Here is a 20408-nt window from a genome sequence, read left to right on the forward strand (position 1 = left end):
GGACATGTAGGCTGTCTTGTTATTCAGAGATGGTAAATTGGGCAGTACCCTACATATCACCCACTCCTGCTCTAAGGAGGGATCTTAAAGGAGTTGTCCAGCGAAAATCTTTTTCTTTCAAATCAACTGGTTTCAGAAAGTTGTATAGATTTCTACTTTACTCCTATTAAAAAATCTTAAGTCTTCCTATACTTATTAGCTGCTGTATGTCCTACAGGAAGTGGTGTTTTATTTTCAGTCTGACACAGTGCTCTCTGCTGACATCTCTGGCCTAGACAGGAACTGTCCAGAGTAGGAAAGGTTTTCTATGTGGATTCATAGAAAACCGAGACAGCTAACAGTAAGTCAACAGTGTCAACAGTTTGGATCATGAATTGCACCTGACATACTCCCTTTAAGACTTTATCCACTCAAATTTCAATGCAGAATCTACACTGGAATCTGTGCAAAATCAACTGCATGAAACCAACTTTGCATTCAGGGCCAGCGTCAGCACCGAGCTTAGTTGGGTAAGTGCTGGGGCACACAACACCTCTGGGGGCCCAGTTCCCTAGTTTCTCACTCAGCAATGGTCAATTATCGATCATTGCTGAATTTGGTCCCATGAGCCCTACCGGGTGTGCCACCATCCTGGGTCATCCCGAGAATCCGGGACACATATGTCACGAATTCCTGGGTGAGCTCACTAGTCAGTTGCGTGTACGCCTTTAGGCTATGTTCACACTGCGTATGAGACCGGCCGTTCCGTGACCCCGGCTGGGTCATGGAACGGCCAGATCATCTTTCTTGCCGGGTGATCTTTCCAGCCTCTGATGCGCGCCCGCATCAGAGCTTACCATAGCACACAGTGAAGCGAGCGGCCGGAGCCGCTCGCTTAACTGTGTGAACTGACAGGTCTTTCTGCGGCCGGAATTCACTGAATTCCGGCCGCAGAAAACTGACCTGCCAGTTATTTGCGGGGCCGCACAGATCCCGGCCAGAGCGTATACGATGTGTGTACGCTCCGGCCGGGATGCCATTGCTTAATAGGCTGTGTTCCACTGCACAAAAACAACGGCCGTTGTTGCACGTAGTGTGAACATAGCCATAAGATGTACACGCAACTGACTGAGCACAGCTGTACGGGACTTCCGGCATAGGCAATATACCTAGTGCACGCTGTGCAGAGGGGCCATCTATGAGGAGGACAACACTGAGGGGGGCCATCTATAAAGGGGGCATCTATGAGGGGGACAACACAGAGATGGGCATCTATAAGAGGACCTGCTGTTTTTTTGTCGCCACATGATTTGCTCTGCAAAGAGGCCCGCTGGGGCTCTGTCACCCATGGGCCTAGAGCCAGCCCTGTTTGCATTTTTCTCCAATGTGGATTTGAAATCAATGCTGCAGGAGAAAAAGTGGCATAAGATGTCTTTCATAAGGAAGCTTGGATGCAGATCAGTTCTGCTGAACGAGGCTACTGTGTCTGATGCCACAGGCAAATCCAAGGCACAGAAAGTAAAAATCTGAAGCAGAAATCCAGGAATAAATCAAGGAATTAGGGGCAGGTTTTTCTGATGGGAAAGTCCACTGTGTGAACCTAGCCTAAGGGAGACACAACTTTATTTTGGAAACATTACTTCACACAAAAAATATTTACATTCTTCATTCTGAGCATTTGCTTTGTTCCGGAATAGATGATACGATATAATAGACATTCACAGTTGTCATTGACTACCGTTGTGTTTTCCGGAAACCACACGTTACAGAAAAAAAAAATATGCAAGTCTTTTTTTATCCTCAACCATTCATCTGCAATGCCTCTAGCTGTTGTACAACTACAATCCCCATCAAGGTTTGGAAGTTGTAGTCTCACAGAAGCTAGAGAGACGCATGTTGCAAATGACTAAATTACACAATACAATTAAGCATAGTAAAAGTCATAGCCTATACTCATGTGGGTCATCTGCTTAGCACCTTCAGGTGACATCTCCATGTCACTGGGATTCTTCACAATTGGACGGGACAGTAGGAGTTCACCTATGACACATTAGGGAAAGTTGTTCTTCTAACAAATACAAACTTGCAACTCAGATTCCAATTTGCATTTCTAACCTGTACAACCTTTTTTTTAACTTTTCCTCCTCAGTCTTTAGAACTGGCCCTTCCCTCTAAAGTTTCATAAATTCCCATAGTCCTAGCATATCATTTTGCCATCCTCTCTTTCACTGAAGTTGGCAGGTTGAAGGGTTAACATTCTGCAGGGCGGAGGTACATCAACAGGTCCAGTGACGACATGGGATGATACTGTTTCCATTCTCTGCCTTTGATACAATTTGGGTTGTTACCTCTAATACCTCTCACGCCCCAGCTGCACGGCAGAAGGATTTCAGAGCACCATGATGAGCCAAGGCCCCATCATGCAGATACAGGTATGGACTGTTATACACTTACACTAATAGCTAGTTCATTTTTACAGGTGTGTGGCATAGGTGGGAAGATTCGATAAGACAGGTTTGGAGAGTAGCTCACCAAGTAAAGGGTTAACCGTAGGTCTTGTGGGTAACTTTTTAGGCAGCTCTGATGCAGTAGATGCCTTATAAGGGGGCATTTACTTACATAACGCAATATAAGGGCAGGTATGCATGAGGTGTCGTACTGATTTGCAGCGCTCAATGTAATTTATTGCACATAATATTGGTAGAGAGAAGGAATTTGGAAGCTGAGTGAGTACACAGAGAAGGTAGCATTATTCTTGAGGGAGAACAGTGTGACAGGTGTGCATTACTTGTGTTATGTTCTGCAGATCACTCTATGTTCTAGCAATGTAAACCAGTGCCATGATACCGTTTGCACATGTTATACGACATGCATTCATTCCTGTAAATCTATCTCTTTGTTGAGGAATTCATTGAAATGGTCTAGAATAGAAGACTAAATAGGAGGCACCCCAGGTCTATAGCAATGGTTATGGTTTCAAAATCCTGGTGTTACTTTTATATCAGAATTCCATAGACCAGCGGTCCGCATGCTGGAATCTGTAGTTTTGCAATATCTGGTGGGGCATGGTTTGGGGGTATAAGTTCAATGGTGCATAACCTGCAGCTTTAGAGCTGTTGCTAAATGACAACTCCTAGCTAACCCAGCAGGTATTCTGGGTGTTGTAGTTGTGCAACAGCTGGAGGCAATGATTCAGTGGCTATGATACATATCAGCACAGTTATGTACAGCAAAGTAGTAACTGTTCACAGTAGTAGATAAAACATTTAGATAGACAAAGGCTATTTACACGATGAAAGCATATTTTATAATGTTTGCTTTGTTTTGGCCGAGTGCCAAAACGACATAGCCCCTAGCCTAGGTGGGTCTTCTGCCCGGCTTGGATGTACATCCTCATAGATTATGCAAGTAGGAAAAAAACATGTCTCCGTCCCATATGGGTGCAGTTAAGGTTTTGATGGCCTTGTTGCTTTTAGCCTCCAGGTCTGGGACCCAGGGGCAGTCCTGTACTGTAGTGATCATAGGGAGATTAAACCTTCATAGTGTTCTCTTGGGGCAGAATCTAAAGGAAACTCTGTGAGAACCGTCCTTTGGGTGACAGGTCCATAGTTCCATCATGATGGATCTATATCCCAGTGTGACAATGTTTTTTTTACTTCTTTTAAAAATAAATTCTACTGTGTGGAATGTTGCGGTGCATGTGTTACCATGAGAAAGTTGACCGGGCAGCTCAGCCGATAGAGCGGCATTCTCTTTGTTATGCCCTTAAGGCTTCTAGAGTTGTTACGAACCTGTAAACAGATCTGCACAGACAAGCTGCCAGTGCTACTCCATTGACGGGAAGACCCATGGTGTTTTTTTTTAAACTGTCCAATAGTACACTGATGCTAGTACATCTGTGCTCTGTGTTAGCCGGTAAATAGTAACAATTAAAATTGAGAGTTCTCAGTAGATGATGACTTTTAATGGCTAACTAAATAGGCAATAAAAAGAAAGCAGTCTCCTCCGATAAAAGTTGAAATCACCCCATTATACAAACATATTTGGTATTGTAGCGTGCGGAATTGTCTGGTCTTTTCAAATATAACAGTACTCTTCCCGCACAGTGATATGATACCAATAAAAACTATAGATCATGGCACAAAAAAATTAGCCCCCGACCAGCCCCCTAGGTAGAAAAATAAAAGCGTTATGACTCTTAGACGGCGAAGAGGAACACTGCTTCAATGTGAACTAGACATTTGTGCATCAATGACCTTTGATCATGAAGGGGTTAAGTAAATGGGGCTGAACTGCAATACCATACACAGCCCGGGGGTAGGCAAGGCACTGTTATGTGAGAAAGTAGCCATGTTTTTCTTATCCTATACAACTCTTTTGAGTTGGATTACCACACTAGCTGGGATCCACAAAGCTTGCACAAACATCTCTAAAGCACCTGGTGGTACAAAAGATTGGGCATGGTGCCTAGTCCCTCTTTACCTAACAGGCCACCATACACATTCCATTTCTGTAATGTATATGACCAGCCTTCTTAATTTTAACTATGTGTGATAACTCAAGCCAACAATGGCAGCCCAAGAGTCCATGTTTTTACTTTACCGTAAAGCCCCTATTACATGGGGCGACTAGAGGAGCAAGTGATCGCTGTCAGCGCTCGTTTGCTCCTTTTTCCCCGCTTGCTGCCGCCACTATTGCACACAGTGGCGGCAAGCAGGTGAGTACAGGGAAGCCCGGGGAGAGGTGCAGGGGGGCTGCCCGGGTGATCGCTAGATCGTCTGGGCAGCCCATAGGGGATAGTGGCAGTCTGCTGCCGCCAATCCTATTCCATAGAGTGACCGCAGGAGATAGTTGCTGTATGGGTCGTTTGTCTTTCAGCATGTTGAAAGACAAACGACTGCAAGGATCAGCCAACATCGTTCATGTCGGTTGATCATTGCCTTCTATTGCACGGAACGATTATCGGCCATAGTTGTTCTGTGTAATACGGCCTTAAAGGGGTTGTCTGGTGAAAATCTTTTTCTTTCAAATCAACTGGTATCAGAAAGTTATATAGATTTGTAATTAACTCCTATTTAAAAATCTCAAGTCTTCCCATACTTATTAGCTGCTGTATGTCCTGCAGGAAATGTTTTATTTTCAGTCTGACACAGTGCTCTCTGCTGACATCTCTGGCCGAGACAGGAACTGTCTAGAGCAGGTCAGGTTTTCTATGGGGATTCATAGAAAACCGAGACAGAGTTCCTGTCTTGGCCAGAGATGTCAGCAGAAAGCACTGTGTCAGACTGAAAATAAAACAACATTACAATGTAACATGCACATGTAGCAGCGTTGATGGTAAGATAATCAAGATCTTCATTGTCTGTAAGAGCAACACTTCTCTATAGCTGCCAACTAGTCTTAATTTTAAAGGGGTTATCCAGCGCTACAAAAACATGGCCACTTTTCTCCTACTGTTGTCTCCAGTTCAGGTGTGATTTGCAATTAAGCTCCATTTACTTCAATGGAAACATGGAGTTTCAAAACCACACCCAATCTGGAGAGAACAGTAGGGGGAAAGTAGCCATGTTTTTGTAGCGCTGGATAACCCCTTTAAATGACAATTGAGGGAATAGAGAGTAGGATGGTGACATTCATAGTTGATGCTTTACCCTCTCACATAGAGAGGTTTGCCCACACTTGTGTTTGCACTTTGTACTAAACAGTCTAGGAGAAGACAATAAAATAAATGGACTAACCATTGTCATTAAAATCATGACCTCGTAACCACAAGGGTCATAAGGGCAAATCTTGAATTAAGCTATTTGCTAAAAGGCCTTTAGCAATAGGGAGATCAGTATTTTACCCACATAAAAGTAATAAGATTTAATTTTTTGCTCATTTGTTTAAACAGTTTTTGTTAGAATAACCGAGGTACCAATGTTATCTAATGTGATACACCACAACCCACCAGTTCCCCTAACAGAGGTTCAAAGTAATACATGTCTACTGTACTGGAGCAGGGTTGCCATCCTGTCTGTCACTGGTATCTGGCCTGTCCGAAAGGTCCTTGTTAAAGGGGTATTCCGCTCAAACATAACTTTTTAAATGTTGCAGGCCATGGTGAGACAAACAATCAATTCCATACTAGTTATTATCTATTCAGTCTCCTTTCCCCAGTTCTGAGCTGCTGCTTTCTACTGAACACACAAAAATCTGTGTGTGAGCTTTTCTCTCTGTCTCCCCCTCCTCCCACCTCTCTTCTGAGACAGCTCATGTATAAACCATGTATGTGGGGGAGATTTATCTAGCGGTATAGTAAAGGCAGCCACACACATTAGATAAATGTAGTCTGTAAATAATTTCGATAAACATTTTATTCCATATTGGAAGTTAAAGTTGTTCAGACTGCCCCATACATGATCAATGATGTTGGGCAACGAACAAAAAATCTTTCTGCGAATATTCTGGGAATGTTATGAGAATATTTTGTCCCATAAGATGGTTTGAGAAGGAAAGATCTTTCTCAGAATACCAAACTTTTTTTCCAACACAGCCGACTACTTTCTAGACGGTAACAGTCTGACATTTGATGACTAAAGCATATGTTTGTTGATAAACTCTTTTGGTTGAAAAAAACAACTTTATTTTAAGATATTCAGGCACCTTAAGAATGTCATTTGTTGCCCATAGCAACCAATCACAGTTCAGTTTTCAAATATTAATGAGCTGTGGTAAAATGAAAGCTGAGCTCTGATTGGTTGCTATGGGCAATGCCAATACATCCTAACATATGTATGGTGTATTCTGCAAAATGATTATCAGATTATCATGTGTTCAACACTTGTTCAACCATCGACTTACTTCTAACTATTGTATATGTCCGCCAATAGCTCAGCAGACTTAAATCAAATCTGTACCGCCCCTAAACTGCTGGTACCGTTTTCTATACTTTATCACGCCATGCTTGGTCCTTGGGTCTGCCTTTTTTTTCCCCTGGGGCCGGTATTTTGCCTAAAAGGTTTTATCCCGCCTCCTGCAGCTCTTCTCTCCCCATCTCTTCCCTTTTTCAGCATGCCCCTGGGCTGGATAAAGGTGGGGAGAGAGGCGCTGCAGGCCTAGGGCATGGATGTTCTAGGCCCTGTCTCATTGACACCCTGCCTTGCTGTGCTACCGGAATAAAACTTCTTTTTAGCCAAATTACCGTCTCCAAGAGAAAGGCAAACCCCCTGGACCGGCAGTTTCAGGGCAAATTTGCTTTAAGCTTGGATCAAACAGAAACTAATATAAGGAGTACTGTGTCAGAAAGTTATACAGATTTGTAATTTTTTTTCTATTTAAAAATCTCAAGTCTTCCAGTACTTATCAGCTGCTGTATGTCCTGCAGGAAGTGGTGCTTTCATTACAATCTGACACAGTGCTCTCTGCTGCCACCTCTGTCCAAAGCAGTAGAAAATCTCTATAGAAAACCTCTCCTGTTCTGGACAGTCCCTGACAGAGGTGGCAGCAGAGAGCACTGTGTGAGACTGGAAAGAATACACCACTTCCTGCAGAACATACAGCAGCTGAGAGGTAGTGGAAGCCTTGAGATTTTTAAATACAAGTAATTTACAAATCTTTATGTTTAATTTACAAATCTGTATAACTTTCTGGTACCAGTTAACTTTTTTCTTTTCTGACTACCACTTGCCCACCATTGCCATTGAGTCCGTATGTGATCATAACTTTCAGAATGCCGCGGTTTTCTCTTGGAATTCTGCCTGCCTCAGCATTAAGTATAGAGTGCCTCCGCTGTCTGTGGCTCTCTGCTGAAAGAATTTAAATGACAATATTTTGAGCAGAGAGCCGCAAAGAGCAGAGGCACACTATATATAAGACTGAGACACTGAGGCAGGCGGAATTCCGAGCGGAGGCTGCAGCTGTTATTCCACTCGGAATGTCCGCCTCTTTTCCTCAATGTGAATGCACCCTAAGGCTATGTTCACATGGCGTATCAGACCGGCTGTTCCGTGACCCAAACCAGGTAATGGAATGGCCGGTCTGTGCCCGGATCATCGCGGCCGGTACTTAAGTACCGGCCGGATGATCCGTCCGGCCACGGAGCTCTGATGCAGGCGCATCAGCGTGCGCCCGCATCAGAGCCTCCCATAGCCCACAGTGAAGCAAGCGGCCGGAGCCGCTCGCTTCACTGTGTGAACTGACAGGTCTTTCTGCGGCCGGAATTCAGTGAATTCCGGCCACAAAAAACTGACCTGTCAGTTATTTGCGGGGCCGCACAGATCCCAGCCGGAGCGTATACGATGTGTGTACGCTCCGGCCGGGATCCCATTACTTAACAGGCTGTGTTCCGCTGCGCAAAAACTACGTCCGTTGTTGCTATCGGCAACAACGGGCGTAGTTTTACGTAGTGTGAACATAGCCTCAAGGTATGTTTACACTGAGCAAATATGGCAGAATTCCAAATCCCGCCGTTCTCAGTGTCCCGCTGTGAGTAAATGACGTGTCACTTCTTTGAGCGGAGAGTGGCGGCTGCAGAGGAGTGCGTGCTCTCCCATAGATGGGCTATGGGACACTGAGACAGACGGGATTCCCCCCACAATTCCGCCTGTTTTACTCAGTTTTAACATACCCTAATGCTGAAATAGATAATTCAACGGTTCCAATGTTCCAATGTGCCAGCCCGAGGGCTGAAAAATAGCTAGTCATGTAGGAATTAAGAAAGGGTCACATGAAATACTTCCTTCTTCTTAGGGTTCACATGACAATTATATTGCACAAAATGAATCCAAGCAGAAATCTGCTAACAATCCACCTCCTATTAATTTTAAAGGGGGATATCCATGTCACTATTCAAATCATTCAAAATTTGCTCAGATTTAAAATCTGTTGTCTGGAGAAAATATCAGGCCAATTTTTAAGGCAGATCCCCTGCAGAAAAGCGATTTAACTTCCACACATGGATTGAATGGGGCAAATCTACACATAGATCCATGCTATACCATCTACCCAGAAAACCCCTTTAATTGAAGACTTGGACTTATTGAGAGGCTCTCTACCATTAGCTGGCAATACTGTTTTAGAAAAGTGGTCACTATAATAGGGGGAGATTTATCAAACTGGTGAAGAATTGGCTTAGTTGCCCCTAGCAACCAATCAGATTCCACCTTTCTTTTTTCAAAGACTGAATGAAAAGGTGGAATCTGGTTGGTTGCTTGGGGCAACTAAGACAATTCTACTTTACCCCAGTTTGATAAATCTCCCCCTATGTTACCTTAAAAGGGACAAGACATGCAATTTAAATTAAGATTAAGAAATTTGAATAAAAATAAAATATAAAAGGACCTTTATCCATTGTTACATTGGGATCCTCTGCTGTGAAAGCCGTCCGTATTATTATACTTAAATCAACAGTCATTTTCAATAAGACAGCATTCATTGGTCCATGGTCCATTGTAAATATGATACAGTTCCAGAGACAATGCTATATGTCTGGCGTATGATGTGGGGAGATAAAAGGCTTATTTAAAGCAATGAAGACAACTATGAAAGGAAAGATAGTTCAGATAAGGACAGCAGTGTTGGTCATAGCAGCCACTCAGATTCTAGCCATCTACTTAGAACATAACTGTGTGCTCTCTTAGTTGACATGACTGAGGTAAAGGTGACTCCTTACCTTAGAAAAAAATACTTTAAAGTCTTGGCCACTAAGTGTCTCCCTTTCCATCTGTTGTTTGTAGTCTCCTGAGGATCCCAGACTGATATTTGGGTGAAACACTCAGAGAAGATTTTATGAGACAATCAGGGGCGGATTAACTTTACCATAGGCCCCGGGCTGGGCCCCCAAACCCCACCAAGCCTGGGCCCCCAAACCCCACTGTAAATATGGCAGCACTAGCCTGGCGCTCATAGTACCGGACAGAAAGTCATGATGTCCTGATTTGTGCAAAATTGCCATAAAAAACAGTGGCGGAAGTGTAGCCAGGAGACAATACACCGCTGAAAGTATAAGTCTTTTTGGGTGGTCATGGGCCCCCCAGGAGCTCAAAACGCCCCTATTATAATCCACTACTAGAGATAATCTAGTGATGAGACTAGATTGATGATTATCCATATATCATTATTTGTATGCTTGCTCTAGTCTCCTCGATTTGGTAGAACACTGGAGGTCTAACACTCTAACACGGCCTTTTGTGTGGAACACAATTTTATACTCATATTTTGAAATATACCTATTAAAAGCCATTTTTCTTTTATATAAAACTTTATTCTTATTTTAGTTAATTACAATACAGAGAAATAGGTCACCTCATCAGGACAGGTACGAACAATGATTATACAATTATACACCTTTATGATATTATCAGTGTGTTGACATTTCCCATCATTATTGTTGTGTAGAGAATTTAGAGGTGAAGAAAATGGGGAAGGAAGGGAGGAAGGTGGAAGGAGTAAGGGACAGAAGTAAAGGGAAGGAAGAGTGATAGAGGTAGGTACTTCTCCAGACAAGAATTACATTGATGTTGTGAAGTGAATTTGAGATTGCCTACAGCACAATAAAGTATTGTTACATACAGTACTACCAGTATGGTCTAGGGATGAATAGCAGTCCAGTCCGCCCATCTACATTTAAATTGTTCTAGTGAGCCTAATCGTCTAGCTATGAGGTCTTCATTAGTGCGGCTAGCTTGTACTGTATAAAGGATCTGGGACCACGAAGGGGCTTCAGTAGATTTCCAATTTTTTGCTATAGCTGTACGGGTGGTAGTGAGTATGTGAAAAACAGGATTTAGGTGGTGCATAGGTAGGTTTTCTAGCCCTAGTAATAAAAGGGCCACTTCTGGTCCCCATGGTATAGGGTAATCAATTATTTGAGCAATCTCATCCTTCACGTGTTTCCACAATGTCTGAATAAGATCGCACTTCTACCATATATGCAAGAGAGAGCCTATCTGATTGTTGCATCTCCAGCACAGTGGTGAAACAGAGGGGTAGATCTTAGATAGTCAATAGGAGGTATAGTACCACCGGTACAGCAGCTTGCGAGAAGTTTCCATGTGGTTTACACATTTAGATAACTTTTTAGGTAACGTGTATACAAATTGCCATTGTTCGTTAGAATAAGTTGTTCCCAGATCCTGTTCCCATTTAGTGCGGAAGGTTGCGGGGCCAATTCTCCCACTTCCATAATATTTGAATATGCCAGTGAAATTCCTTTACACGTCTTGCATTTATTATATAAAAATTTAATATGTGATTCTGTGATCCACTTGTGGGAACCAGCATGTGCTCTGTACGAGTGGCAAGGCCCCAGGAAGACACCTACTAGCCCAAGACTTTTGCAGGACACTTAGTAGGAACTTGTACTACTCTCTGGCTGGACTAGACCTCATGTAGAACCTTTACTTATACTCTACATATAGACTTTTGGGAGCTTAGCAATTGGTGGAGAGGAGCCTGGGGAGACAGGAAAACTTTTGGGGACTTACATGTGCAACATCAGGTTAACCATTAACCCTTTCTTACATGTCCTTCAGCATGTATCCAGAACAATACCATAGCAGACAGTGATATCTAGTGACCAAAGTGCAGTAAAACCTTTACCATCCCCAGAATATGCAATAATACATATACCTTCTGTACCGACCTACAGTACACACACACAGAACAGGGTTCTGGGACACTGCATAACCCCCATCTAGCTGTCTTGCTGCTATATCATCAGCCCAGCACACACACTGACAGCATTGTGTTATAGAGCAGAAGGAGCTGAGGAGATTGATATATAACTTTGTGGTAAAAGATTCAGTATAACTTGTAGAATGTTGTTAGAAATCCCTTCTCATTCTGTGATGAGGAGTCCAGTGTCCTGATGTGGGAGGGGCGGTTCAGAGTGGGGGCGTGTGGCGGCCTTCAGCCGAACCGCCACCATCCCGGGTGTGTAGTAGGGGATCTCCCCCCATGATGCTATCGCAGCCGGCTGGGGCTCAGCATCGCAGATCCCGGCTCAGCAATCTGTAGATCTGGTCTGCTGAAGACCAGAGTAATACAGCGATCATTGCTGTATAAAGTATACTGCAGTGATCTCTATAGGAGATCACTGCAGTAATACTGTAAGTCCCCCAGGGGAACTAAAAGTTACACTATACAGTAAAAAATAAGTGTTTTTATTAATAAAAAATCCCCTTCCCTAATAAAAGTTTGAATCACCCCCCTTTTCCCATTTTATAAATAAAATAAAAAAATAAATAATTAAACATATTTGGTATTGCCGCATGCATAATCGATGGAACTACTAAATTATCACATTCCTGATCTCGCACTGCAAATTACGTAAGCGCAAAAAAATCCAAGGTTCAAAATTGCGATTTGTCACATCAAATCCAGAAAAATTGTAATAAAAAGTGGTCAAAAAGCATGATACCGATAGAAAGAACCGATCATGGCACAAAAAATGACACCTCACACAGCCCCATAGACCAAAGGATAAAAGCGCTAAATGGCTGGGAATAGAGCAATTTTAAACACATTTATTTTTTTTTTTTTTAAAGGGTTTAAAAGTTACATAAATTACATATGGTTGTAATTGTACCGACTTGAGGAACATATATACCATGTCAGTCTTACCATAGGGTGAATGGTGTAAACACAACCCCCCCCCCCCCCCCCCCCCCATGAAAACAAATCCTTTTTTTTTTAAATTTCACTGCACATATAATTTTTTTTTTGTTTCACAGCATACTTTATGGAAAAATTTAGCCTGTCATTGTAAAGCGCAATTAGTGGCACAAAGAATAAGGGCTCATGTGGGTCTGTAGGTAAAAAATCTAAGTGCTATGGTCTTTTAAACACGAGGAGGAAAAAACAAAAATGCAAAAACAAAAATTAGCCCGGTCCTGAAGGGGTTAAGGGTTTTTCACCAGCACTATGTTATGGCAAAGGAGAGAGGAATAGGACAAGCAATTGTACTGATAAGAATAAGAAATAGATGTGCACCATGGAGGGGCTCTCAGGGGCTCAATGACAACAGATAGAACCAATCACGTTAAAAATGGTTACTAAGATCAGGAAGTGTGCTGATAAACCACTCAGCACACTTCCCATACACATGTCCCTATATCTCCTGTGCCTGCAAAGGAAACCTTATAAGCCTCATAAATTGCACGCTGTATGGTAATAACCCCCAAGTAGTTATCTGGGCGGTGGGCTGTGGGAAGGTAGTCACGTTCCCCTGGGCGGTTCAGCGATGTAATCACGACCCTCTGGGCATAAGGGGCGTGATTCAAGCTCCAGTGAAGCTGTGACATCCTCCAGAGGCGTGATGAGAAGGACGGCACGCCGCCGGGCACTACGGCACGCCTCTGGAGGATGTCACAGCTTCACTGGAGTTTGAATCACACTCCTTACGCCCAGAGGGGCTTGATTACATTGCCGAATTGCCCAGGGGACTGTGGCTACTGTCCAACAGCCCACCACCCAGATGACTACTTGGAGGTTATTACCATACAGCGCGCCAATCTGTAAAAGTATGTTTATACGTTTTCCTTTGCAGGGACGGGTGATATAGGGAAGTGTGCTGAGTGGTTTATCAGCACACTTCCTGAGTTTAACAGCCATTTTTAACGTGATTAATTCTCTTTAAATCACCTTGTCCCCACACTAAAGTGTTAAAGTTTTCCCGCAATGAGAGCCTCTGCCAGATCATTGGTGAGGATAGTTGTTTGAAAGAACAGTGCCTAAAGCCCCTATTAGGGTCCATTTGCACAGAAAGATTATCTGACAGATTATCTGCCAAAGATTTGAAGCCAAAGCCAGGAATGGATTTGAAAAGAGGAAAAATCTCAGGCTTTCCTTTATGACCTGATCTCTGTTTATAGTCTGTTCCTGGCTTTGGCTTTAAATCTTTGGCAGATAATCTGTCAGATAATCTCTCTGTTTAAATAGACCCTTCGACGGGGCGATCAGCAGGAGCAAGTACACGCAACCTGTCAGGGGCTCGGGGAGCCCATAGGCAATAGCGGCAGCAGATTGTTGCTATCCAAGTCATTAGTCTTTCAACATGTTGAGAGATGCTGAAAGACAACGATCAGCCAACATTGTGCATGTTGGCTGATTGTTGCCTTTTATTACACAAAGTGATTATTGGCTGTAATGGCCGATAATTGGCTAAATATGGCCGATAATTGCTTTGTGTAAAAGGGCCTTAAGGTCATGGGTACCATCTCCCTGGTCCTTTGTCTGACATACCACACCATATAATAAATGTTGTTTACTTCAGGCATTACCTTTATATGATTCATTAGAATGACAATGGACGTTAATACTGCAGCTTATGTTCTCCTCACTGATTTGCCAGGCGGTGATAAATATTGTAAAAATAAAACCTTTCCATATCATACTCAGCATGAAGCCACATCCTCCGAACCACACTCCATTTTATCCATAAAGGTCTGGTATTTTGGGAATGAAAAATTAAATATATGTTTCAATCGAATGTTCATTCCCTTACCAGTAAAAACAATTCTTGGAAAGAACACATATAAAATGTGCCATAGCTGGTAGTATCAGGGATCCCTAGTAAAACCCACATGAATCATGTAGGTGCATTATGAGCTTGTCTAAAAGTCTGGAGAGTTGCATAATATAGGAATTAGTAACATTTGTAGCTCAGTAAAACTTTCAGGAACGTCTGTATATCAAAATCTAGGATAAGCCGAGATTGCAGTTTACAAGACACACTGGATTTTATATGATATTACTCACAGTTTATTGAGGATGTGACATTGGGACAATAGGACATCAGTAAGATTTATTGGTGGGGAAAGTATACAGCTTCTTCTATAAGAAGGGATGAGAAATTGACGCCTTTTGTCTTCCTAAAGGGAAAAGCTAAAGAGATGTGACACTTTTACCTCTGACCCCTGAACTTTTCTACAGGCCTTTTCTATAGTTTTCCTATAGCTCAACCTCTCTACTGCTTTCCCAGACCACCAGCAGGACAAATACCACTATAAGTGATAGAACTTCATAATGTATAGTCATCTGAAATTCACAATTGTATCCTCTAGAAACTATGGCTAATACTGCATTTGTAGGCTTCAGAATAGATAATGTTTCCGGAGTCTTGCAACTTTACAAAAAACAGCAACTTCATTTAGCTCCAGTGTCTGGGATACCCCAGAAACTCTAAATTTCAACTAATTGCATGTTACTAGTTTCAATATTTTAGTGATAAAATAAATAAGCAGGAGAACCCCTTTAAATTCAGATAAATATTTTTTAAATCTAAATGTGTTCAGGGGTGAGGGAGAAAACACTCCCAGTGGTCAGGGCTTCCTCTTCTATGTCCTGACACATAGGAAATGCCCACTCAGCAGATTGGCTGAGCATTTATTTCCTGGGGGGCAAGGTGGAGGTCACAGCAGCGGGGACAGCACTGTCAGAATGGGACTGGGGGATCACTGGCAGGTGAGTACACAGGTTGTTGTTTTTTTATCCCCACCCTTAGCACCTTAGATAGATATAAATATATTGATCCACAGAACCCCTATCTATCTATCTATCTATCTAATGTGTACAGTGATGATACCATACACTGTTTACAGACCACTGTGACCAATCACTGGACTCACTGTGGAAATCAGATCACATCCTCATGCACGTGACATCTGAGGCCAGTGATTCGCTACAGCTCATGCACAGTGTCCAATGGCGGAGTGATGATTTTTTTTTTATTACTTTTTTTTTCGGTGAGGTAGGGCAGGCTCACAATAATAAAAATGAAAATCCCCCCACCCCTTTTTTCTAAATTAAAAACAAAAAAACAAAAAAAAAAAGATTTGGTATTTGGTATTGTCTAATTGTCTAAACTATTCAATTACAATGTTCCTGATCCTGTATGGTCAGTGATGTAAAGAGGAACAGAAGACCAAATGGCAGAATTGTATATTTTTTGGTCACAATAAAAAACTACAGATCACATTGCAAAGATGGGCCCTCGCACATCTCTGTAGACAGAACAATAAAAAAGGTATAGGTATCAGAATATGATGATGTATCAAATTTTTTTCTAGGCTATGTTCCTACACAGTACTCAGTATTTTTTAACCAAAACCAGGAGTGGATTAACAAACAACAGCTGTTATTTGTCATTAAATGACAGCTCCCCATTAAATTTCAACAGTGTGTGAACATAGCCTTTCTGTGTTTTCAATCCACTTCTGGTTGTGGTTGCAACATACCGACCAAAATACTTAGCAAAAATGAGAGCATAGCCTTAAATTGTAAAATAAAACATGTTTTTATACCTGCATATACTACTACATGCCAGCAGTGGCCCCATTGGCTTTACTAGCCCGAACACAATCATCCAGGGACTATGTCTGGGCCATTTACTGCACATATATGTTTACTTTTTGGGGCTATTTCACTGATGCATTTTTGAGTCTCAAATATAAACATGTAAAAAATGGCTTAAAAATTGCACAGTGATGTCCCCTTGTGGGACTAATGAAAAGTGAAAAAAAAGTTAAAGCCATTATAAAGAAAAACCTGATAAAAAAAACACCCTTTCCACTTAGAAAAACATTTTTTTTATAAATATAAAAAATGCTAATGATAAATATTTGCCTTTGTCCTAACAACCTGAAGTATAAAATTATTAGAGATGAGCGAACCGGGTTCGGGTTCGAGTCCATCCGAACCCGAACATTCAGCATTTGATTAGCTGGGGCTGCTGAACTTGGATAAAGCTCTAAGGTTGTTTGGAAAACATGGATACAGCCAATGACTATATCCATGTTTTCCACATAGCCTTAGTGCTTTATCCAAGTTCAGCAGCCACCGCTAATCAAATGCCAAAAGTTTGGGTTCGGATCGACTCGAACTAAAAAAAAAAATTGAAAATTGACAGAAATGCTATTAGTCATGAAAAAGTCATGTGTGCCTGAAAATTGTACCTACACATAGGTAAAACTACACATTTTCTCACAAAAAAAGCAGCACCCCACACAGCTCCATCAAGACAGGCCTTTAGAATGTGATGACACCAATGTTTTACAGTATTTTTATTGTCCCAAACTAGAAAACTATATAAAATAAGTATCGCTGTTTACCACATGGTGAACGGTGTAAATTTAAAAATGTAAAATAAAAATTTGTCCTAAAGAGTTAATAAAAGTTAATCAATCAATGAACCCAAAAATTGTGCCGTATGAAAAAATTAAAAGATCATTAGGACTTAAAATAAGCTTGATACTGAGGTGTTAAAGGGTTTATGTATACTGATCATAGGCCCAACTAGGAGCCCTACTACTTGTGGTAACAGTGGTTCTGTGTGCCCCAAGGGAATGGAGTGGCAAGTCCAGTTACAGGCTGATTTACATGTTAAAGTGTACCTGTTGTTCTAACTTTCAAAATCTTAATCGACAGTAAGTGTAGCTTCACACGTAACGGAATCACAGTGGATTTCACTCTGCGAGTTCGTCACGGTGAATTGTCACGGTGGAATCCACCTGAGCATGGAATGGAGTCTATGGGACGGGTAGAGAGTCAAGTGAGAACGCAGGGGGCGAGCAGCGGAATTCGCAGGAAGTTATCTGAAAGAATTCCATACTGTGCACATACCCTTAGGTAATAAAATAAGTGTTTGACTCTTTTTTGGAGCTTTTTATGGCCTAAAATGCAGATTTTTTTCTAATATTTTGGCCATGTCATTTGGACCATGAATACATCCCAAGTCAAAAACCCACTTTGTGCTACAAAAACATAATTCAAACATAGTCTTAGGCCACTTTCACATATACCACATTTGCTGCAAGTTCCGCAGTGAATTCCGCTGCAATGCTCCGTCCTGTCATTTCCTATTATCCATTTAACCCACCAATGCAGGCAAATACATTACCTGCCTGCTTCTCCAACTCCCAGCTCCATGGCGTCCCAGCCAATGAGTAGCTGAGCAGGAAGCTAGGGAGCTGGAGAAGCAGGCAAGAGTGAGGTCAGGTAATGTATTAGCCTGGCATTGGTGGGTTAAGTGGGCAGGGGCTACATTCTAGCGGTGGAATGAAAATCCGCTGCAAGAATGTAGCTTCATAGGAGGTGACAGGACAGAGCATCACAGCGGATTTTGGTGCAGAACCCATAGCGTGAAATCCTCTGTGATGCAGTACATGTGAAACTGGCCTTAGGTTGATTTCACACACGTAATAGAGACTAATGAGTCAGACTGACAGCTGTCTGTCTGGGTCATTAGATCAGCAGTCGGGCTGGAGCTCGCACTGCCTTTGAAGAAATAATGCCTTTGGGAAAACACAGCAGCATTAAAAAAAAAAAAAAAAAACAGCCTTAAAGAGGTATTTTGGATCAATTATTCTGCTTTGCACCTTGGAAGAAGTATTGTAGTTCTTTCTAATCTGGCACCGTGCTCTTTGCTGCCACCTGTGTCCATGTCATGAACTGTTCACAGTGGAAGTTTGTTTCGGGAATTTTCTCCTGCTCTGGACAGTTCCTGATGTGGACAGAGGTGGCAGCAGGGAGCACTGTGTCAGACTGGAAAGAACTCCATGGCTTCCTCCAGGGCATGGTGATGGGAATTTTGTTTCTTTTTATGACCTGGGTCGTTAGTCTCTTCCTGTGCACAGTTCTTCAGTGAGCAGCACTTATGCAGCCAGAAGTCACGCTTTGGTTACTTGTCAATGTAAATTTACCATTACATAATGTCTGGTGAAGATTGAAAAGCATAGTGGGGGCAGGAGGAGTACAGAGACAGTGTTTTCAGGTGCGAGTGATGGATCAAGAGGACACATATCCTGCTCTTTTGTGGAGAATATGTTTCCTTTTATTTAATTCATAGGGAAGATATTGTGTCTGAGCTACTTTTAACAGCATTAAGACATATGCTTTACAGCCAGCTCAATGGACATAGACACTGTTCACTTGTATGGGAAAATTTTCTAGGCATGACCAGTGCAGGGAGGCAAAAGGTTGAGCTCTTTTGTTAACTGATTCCATCTTATCTATAAAGGATGAGACCCCCATTATAGGGGGTGTTATTTCAGCTGCATATATTGACTGCTAATGTGGGAGCAAAGCCTTATTTGCACTAAATGACTTGAAAACAGCTTCCCTCTAGAATAACCCCACTGAGGACACAATCTGGATGGAAAATGTTTTAATCTACCTGAAACAATAGCGGTCTGCTTTTGCCCACAGCAACCAATCGCAGCTCAGCTTTCATTTTACCAGCGCTCTGTAAAATATGGAAGCTGAGCTGTGATTGGTTGCTTTGGGAAAACCCAGTAATATCTTGGATATTACTCTAGTTATTTAGCATTCTCAGACTATGTTCCCACAACATCTCTTATAGGTAAAAAAAAAAAAAAAAACAGCCGTCATTATTAACAGCTGTCATTATAAAAAAAAAAAAAAAAAAAAGCCTTAGGGCTTTTTCTTGCATACCATGAAGTTATTTTGTTTGTTCTTATGTAACATTGAATTTCTCTTTAGTTTTTAGGTCCTATAGATAAAAAAGAAAAAGTCAGAAAATACAGCATACTATTCAGAATGTGCTGTTTTGGGAAAAAATAAATAACTCCATAGGCAAAAACGTATCTGTAAGGCTGGAAACAGACACAGTATTGTTTGTAAAATAAGTGCCCAAAAAATCACCATGGGGGAAATTTATCAAGGGTTTTGCGCCAATTTTTAGGTGAATAACTGTATTTTTCACCCATTTTCGGTCTAAGTTCTATATATGAACCAATATTCGGTGTGTGAATATTTTTCAGATGGAGTATTCACCCAAAAGTTTGCATAATCCGGGATTGGCACCCAATTTATCATTTCCAACTTTTTAAAAAGTCGCAATAACAGGTGCAGGCCTACGTCTGTTCAGTACCAGGTGAATATGCTTGCGCAATTTTTGCATTTCTGCAACTTTTTTTTATTTAGATACATTCACTCATTGGACTCCTTAGTAAATGTCCCCCCATGCTTTTTGCTTTTTTAGGGTACAAACCCACACACCGTATAAACAGCAGATACGCAACAAATACGCAGCAAATACGCAGCAGATTTGTTGGTACAGATTTGATGCTGTGTTCAGTTATTTAGATATAATCTGCTGCGTTTTTGCTGCGTATTTGCTGCGTGTTTGCTGCGTATCGCAGCAGTAAATACGCTGCTTATACGGTGTGTGGGTTTATACCCTTATGGGCCAAAACACTATGCCCATATGTAGTAATGAGCAAACTTCAGAAAAAGTCTGGCCTATGGTTTTTCAGGACTCCCCAGGGCGGCATCCAACTTCCCCAGATGCCGGAAGCTGAATGCCGAGCTCATCACTACCCATGTGTTAACTGGAAATCACTAAGGAAGCGGGAAAAGAAGAAAAAAAAAAATCTTTTTGTTCTTTTTTTTTTTTTTCAAACCAAAAGATGCTAAATAAAAGTTGTGTC

The 20408-nt window shown here is 41.9% G+C and overlaps 1 protein-coding gene across 1 annotated transcript in view; it reads left to right on the plus strand.

The window, feature by feature from the left end:
• Nucleotides 1–2299: 2299 nt before the first annotated feature.
• Nucleotides 2300–20408, plus strand: part of PKP3 (plakophilin 3) — a 65735-nt gene continuing 47626 nt past the window's right edge. Inside the window, exon 1 of the mRNA XM_069965646.1 lies at nt 2300–2411. Within this exon, the coding sequence (XP_069821747.1) occupies nt 2379–2411 (33 nt within the window). The 5' untranslated portion in view covers nt 2300–2378. The remainder of the gene's footprint in view (nt 2412–20408) is intronic.

The sequence above is a fragment of the Dendropsophus ebraccatus genome, chromosome 4, assembly GCF_027789765.1.
Source record: "Dendropsophus ebraccatus isolate aDenEbr1 chromosome 4, aDenEbr1.pat, whole genome shotgun sequence".
NCBI classification, from domain to species: Eukaryota; Metazoa; Chordata; class Amphibia; order Anura; family Hylidae; genus Dendropsophus; species Dendropsophus ebraccatus.